This window comes from Stegostoma tigrinum, chromosome 13 (assembly GCF_030684315.1).
Source record: "Stegostoma tigrinum isolate sSteTig4 chromosome 13, sSteTig4.hap1, whole genome shotgun sequence".
Taxonomy (NCBI): Eukaryota; Metazoa; Chordata; class Chondrichthyes; order Orectolobiformes; family Stegostomatidae; genus Stegostoma; species Stegostoma tigrinum.
In genome coordinates this window covers 66,830,400-66,836,399 of record NC_081366.1, presented here as the reverse complement: position 1 = coordinate 66,836,399, position 6,000 = coordinate 66,830,400, and the positions used below count along the sequence as shown (strand labels likewise).

The 6,000-nt window shown below is 42.7% G+C and overlaps 1 protein-coding gene across 1 annotated transcript in view; it reads left to right on the top strand.

The window, feature by feature from the left end:
• The first annotated feature begins 324 nt into the window (after positions 1-324).
• Positions 325-6,000, top strand: part of LOC125458101 (E3 ubiquitin/ISG15 ligase TRIM25-like) — a 47,784-nt gene continuing 42,108 nt past the window's right edge. The window contains exon 1 of the mRNA XM_048542995.2: positions 325-945. Coding sequence (XP_048398952.1) covers positions 385-945 — 561 coding nt within the window. The 5' untranslated portion in view covers positions 325-384. The remainder of the gene's footprint in view (positions 946-6,000) is intronic.

Genomic DNA, 6,000 nt, shown 5'->3' with positions numbered 1-6,000 from the left:
TTATTGTTCAACCATTTGTTGTAACTCACATTGGTCGGAGGTGTTTCATGGTGAGTTTATTGACATCTGCAGTTTCTGCTGCTTTGCTTTTAGTTTGATTACTTTATCCCTTTCATTAACTTTCAATCACATTGCCTCTGGTCTGAGCTGATTAGTTTGGAATTTGCATTTGTGTCTGTCTGCTGTATTGTGGCTCCGTTGGTATTGTAAACTTATTTTCCTGATTTTTGTTCTGAACTGCTACATCAGGCCAGAAAGGGTTAAACTTTGGCAGAATGAGTCATAAAGTGAACATCTGCACGCCCAGCGTTTATAAGAATTTCACCTCCGGCTCTGGCACCTCCGTCTCTTTGGTGCTGTGTGAAACATTCAGCTGGTGTAACAATGGATCCCAGAGCTTTGGAAAATGAATTAACTTGTGCTGTCTGTCTCCATGTGTACCAGGATCCTGTGACATTACCATGTCAACACAGTTTCTGTTTGAAATGTATTGAGGGAGTTTGGGCCCAGAAAACCGCTCCAGGAGGATTTGAGTGTCCTCAGTGTCGTCGGAATTTCAACCACAAGCCGAGACTCGAGAAAAATATCACGTTGTACAATATAGTGGAAAAATACAACCAAGCACAGTCTTCTGATGTTATGCAGCGTGCCAGGTGTGATAGCTGTGATGATAAACCATTCCCAGCTGCAAAAACATGTCTCACTTGTTTAGCTTCATTTTGTTTCCTTCATTTGAGACCCCATTTACGGAACAAGGCATATCAAGATCACACCCTTATTGAGCCTATGGCTGATGTTACAGACAGGCAGTGCACTGACCATAAGAAGCTCTTGGAGTTTTACTGTAAAGACGAAGATATATGTGTGTGTGTTTCCTGTACAGTAACAAGTAAACATAAATTCCACACACTACTGAGCCTGAATGAAGCACAAGCTGAAATTAAGGTTAGTACACAAGTTTACTTGTTCATGGCCAATAGTGGAACTAAGTGCAGTCAGTACTGAGTTAGTCCAATGTTTTTTCACTGCCCAGATACTAGGTTTATGGCTGTTTCCTTCTTGTCAGTCAGATTGCTGCCTCTCCATTTTCGTACAGTCTGAGAGAACAGAGTGGACACTGGGGGATCAAAAGGGTGACTTGGGTGAATATCTCCTACCTGCTCTCAACCCCTCTGAGTGTGGGACTGTAGAGCTCAACAATTTACAAGGTGGGCATCTGCAAGAACTGGCACCCCATGGCACAGGGCTGTAGAGAAGAGCATATTGCGGCCTGTGTAACACTAAGGGACTCTGCCATCTGAGACCATCAGTATTCAGGGATACCCAATGAGGAGTCTGAGTGAATGAGTGGAAAATCTGTTGTTCCTCATAACAAAAGAGAATTGTTGTTTGAGCAATGCTGGCGTGTCTACCTGAGCCTGTATACTGTTCACACTGATTATTCAAAATGGAGGTGCTGAATCCATAGCACCCAGTGTAACTTTGAAAAGAAGCTAGTGTTTGTGATTACTCGGGTTATTTTGGGCATGGAGTATCTGTTCGCAGAGGGACATACAAAGGAATATTTTTGCTTGGGACCCAGGGACTGAGATCCTGAGATTTACAAGGAGGGAGTGAGTGAGCCACCAGGAGCTGGTAAATCTGCAAATGCGTAAATGTTGTCTGAACAGTGAGACCTCAACAAAATTCTTTAACTTTAGTTCCCAACTACGAGCCGGCTATATGGAGAAGCTGAGCACAGCAGATGGAAAATCCTGCTGTATAATCCCAGGGACTTTGCTTTTATTATTCACTCGTGGGAGGTTGGTGTCCCTGGCTGGCTGACATTTTATTGCCTGCTCCTAGTTGCCCTTGAGAAGATGCTGGGGAGCTGCCTTCTCAAATCCCTGCATTCCACATGTTGTAGGTTGACGCACAATGCCCTTACGAAGGCAATTCTGGGATTTTGATCCAACGACAGTGAAGAAATAGCCATATATTTCCAAGCCAGAATGGTGAGTGGGCTTGGAGGTGGATTTTCACGTGGTAGTGTTCCCATGCATTTGCTGTCCTTGATAAAAATTCAAAAATATCACCCAAGACAGAAATAGGCTTGGCAGGTACTGATTAAGGAACTTTGAAATTCTGTAGTGCATCTTGTAGATAATGCACACTGCTGCTATTTAGAGTCAGTGGTGGAGGCAATGGATGCTTGTTTATGTAATGCCATTCAAGTGGGCTGCTTTGTCCTGGATGGTGTCAAGCTGCTTGACTGTTGTTGGGGCTGCGTCCACCTAGGCAAATGGAGAGTATTCCATCACACTCCTGACTTGTGCCTTGTGGACAGGCTTCAGTCTGGGTGGGTTACTCTTTGGTGAGTCAAAATCTTGCTGTATTTGAACAATAATTGCTTCAGTGTCAGCAGAGCCGCGAATGGTGTTGAACATTGTGCACTCATCAGCAAACATCCCATGTCTGACCTTATGATGGAAGGAAGGCCATTAATGAAGCAGCTGGAGATGTTTGGCCCTTGGACACTAGCCTGATGAACTCCTGCCTTTGGTCCATCTTGTCCATGCTGATCAGATACCCTAAATTAATCGAGCCACATTTGCCAGCATTTGGCCCATATCCCTGTAAACCCTTCGTATTCATATACCCAGCCAGATGCCTTTTTAAATGTTGTAATTGTACCAGTCTCCACTACTTTCTCTGGCAGTTCATTCCTTACATATCACCCTCTGTGTGAATAAAATTTCCCCCTAGGGCCCTTTTAAATCTTTTCCCTCTCACTGTAAACCTATACCCTCTAGTTTTGAAGCCTACTACCCTGGGGAAAAGTCCTTGACTATCCATCATATCCATACCTGTCATGATTTTATAAGCTTCTATAAGATCATCCCTCAGCCTCAAACACTCCAGGGAAGATAGCCTCAGTCTATTCCGCTTCTCCCTATAAGCTCAAACCCTCCAGCTCTGGCAACATCATTGTAAATCTTCTCTGAACACTTTCTAGTTTCACAACATCTTTCATTTAACAGTGGTGGAGTGCAGAATTGAGTGCAGTATTCCAAAAGTGGCCTAACCAATGCCCTATATGGCTACAAAATGACCTCTCAATACCTTTACTCAATGCACTGACCAATAAATGCAAGTGTACCAAACACCTTCACTATCCTGTCCGCCTGTGATTCTACTTTCAAGGAATTGTGAACCTAAAGTCCGGGGTCTCTTTGTTTGGCAACACTCCCAGGATATTATCATTAAGTGTATAAATCCTGCTCTGATTTCCCCCACTAAAATGCAGCACCTCACACTTATTTAAATTAAACTCCATCTGCCACTCCTCAGCCCATTTGCCCATCTGATCAAGTACCGTTGTACTCTGAAGTAACTTTCTTCACTATGCATGACACCACCAATTTTGGTGTCATCTGCAAACTTACTAGCTATACCTGCTCTGTACACATCCAAATCATTTATATAAATGACAAAAAGCAGTGGACCCCGCTATGACCTTTGCGGCACCTCACTAGCCACAGCCTCCAGTCTCAAAAACCACGCTTCACTACTGTCCTCGGTGTACCTTTGAGCCAGCACTGCATACACTTGGCTAGTTCTCCCTGTATTCCACATGACCTAACCTTATTTACCGGTCTACCATGCAGAGCCCTGTTGTATATCTTACAGAAGTCCATGTAAGTCATGTCCACCACACACTGTCTTTATTGTTCCTCTTCGTCACTTCTTCAAAAAACTCTTTCAAGCCAGTGAGATTTCCCATGCACAAAGCCATGTTGACCATCCCTAATCAGTCCTTGCCTTTCCAAATATATGTAAATCCGCTCCATCAGAATCCCCTCCAACATCTTGCCCACCACTGATGTCAGGCTCACCAGTCTATAGTTCCCTTTTCCTGACCACCTTTCTTAAACAATGGCAGCATGGAGATCAAGAGATGGCTCAAAGGTGAAGAGAGATGGTGCATTGAAAACTTGGAAGGGAAATTTTGACAATGATTGAAAAATGATTGAAACCATTATAGCTTTGTAATTTGATCCTACTGGAAGTGACAGAATGTGAACTTGTTCATCTCAATTGAGGTGAAATATCTAGTTTTCACAAATGCAATAAAATTGGGGAACAAATGGAAGGAGAAACAATAATCATTGGAGAAAACAGGGTGAATTAATGAGCACAAAGGATGCAAGTCCTCTGGGCTTAAAGTAAATGGCTACAGAGATAGTGGCTACATTGTGTAAAGTGTCATTTTTGTGTGTCAGATTTATTTGCTTACTTAATGGGTATCATTTTACACTAATAATGTGATGTGGTTTACCGTGAAACATGGGTTATTATTGTCGAAACACAGGAGATATACATGCAATTCTATGAAACCTTCTTACCGTCTAATTTCATAGGTAACCTTACAGTTCTTAAATGACTATTTTCTCACACTGGTTTAAAATCTGCATGGAAGCAGTATATTAGCCCAATTACAGTTGGCCAAATTGAGGTTGACGCTGTTCTTTCTGCTTCCAAGGCTCCTTTCTCTTGTGCTGACATTGTGTCTGGAGTGTCAGCTTCTCTGATTCAAATGGCCCCTTTAAATATAGTTCTCTGGGTTATCCCCATGTTATGTGGCTTACTATCATTTGCTTTATTGGCATGGGAACTGACATGCATATTCCTTGTATAGTTAAAGTAGTTTGATACAGCAATGTGATTAACATAATTCAGTTATTTCATGTGAATGAGTTTCTCTCCTAGGAAAAGGTGTTAGAAAAGGCAATATTAGACGTTCTAATTTCCCTGTAGTTTGAGCCGACCCTCGGAGCCAAGCTGTCTCAAAAATAGTTCCACTGAAACTCTGATCTATGGCTCCTTTCTGAAACCTCGCAGCATTATCTTTTCAACATATATTCAGTAAAGTCAGTCAAGTGGCTTGCATATCTGTCTGGTCTGATGCAATTTGGTAGTGAACTCTGCAAGCTTCCTGGCTTACTTTCTTGGTTTCCTTTCCAGCATGTCATTCAGTCAGCCAATGTTGCGTTTAGTGTTCCAAAAGAACTTATTTATTTAAAAGAGACATTTCACTGCAGACAATTAGTTCTAGCCCTTCAAAATTCTCTAGATTGTGGAAACATCACAGTAGATTGTAAAACGACAGATGCAATACCTCTTCACAAAAGAAAGGAATCACAAATCAACTGCTTGATGTTACATGTTCCCACTAGTGGAATTGAAAGTGTTGAGTTTGTAAATTATATCGGGTGACTTTACCTTTGGCAACTTGCCCAGTCATAATCTGCTTAAAATTTTACAGGGATGGGAAGAGAACAGGTGACCTGCTAAACCTTGGATCAATTAACAGCCTCACTGCCCAAACCAAATTTTACCTGTGGCTGGGGTGGCCCATACTGTGCTAGACTCCTATTAATTTCAGCTACATGTGCTGGTGTCAGGCAAATGAGGTTATAAGGCTTCTCCTAGCAGGTCCCATGGCCCATTGGAGGAATCCTGTACAGGGTCATACCATCCTCCCCAGCCCGTGAAATTCAGTCACCCTACCCACTTGACTGGGTGTTCCATCCTGGCCCTGGCAGTGCACAGGACTTACCCTATTGGTCAGGGTTTCTATTTGTCAGGACTAGCTGTAGAATTAGTGTTGGCCACTGCTTGACTAGGTGGTGCTGGGCTGACTGAACTGCTAACTATCTGACTGGCAGGACTTCCTTTCAAGGTAAGTGAGACACACTGCCTCAAATAACCAATGTTGATTAAAGCAGGGTTGCCAATGGGATCTTTAGTATGCTTCCCCCAACCTTTTAGCCAGGAATATGGAGGCTAAGGTACTCAGTTAAATCCTCCTCCAGGAAAATATAGGCCATAACTTTATTGGTCAATGTATTGTGTGTAGGATTTGGGAGGCCATGTTGTGGCTGTATAGCTAATTGGTTAGGTCACTGTTGGAATACTGTGTTCAGTTCTAGTCTCCCTGCTATAGGAAGGATGTTGTGA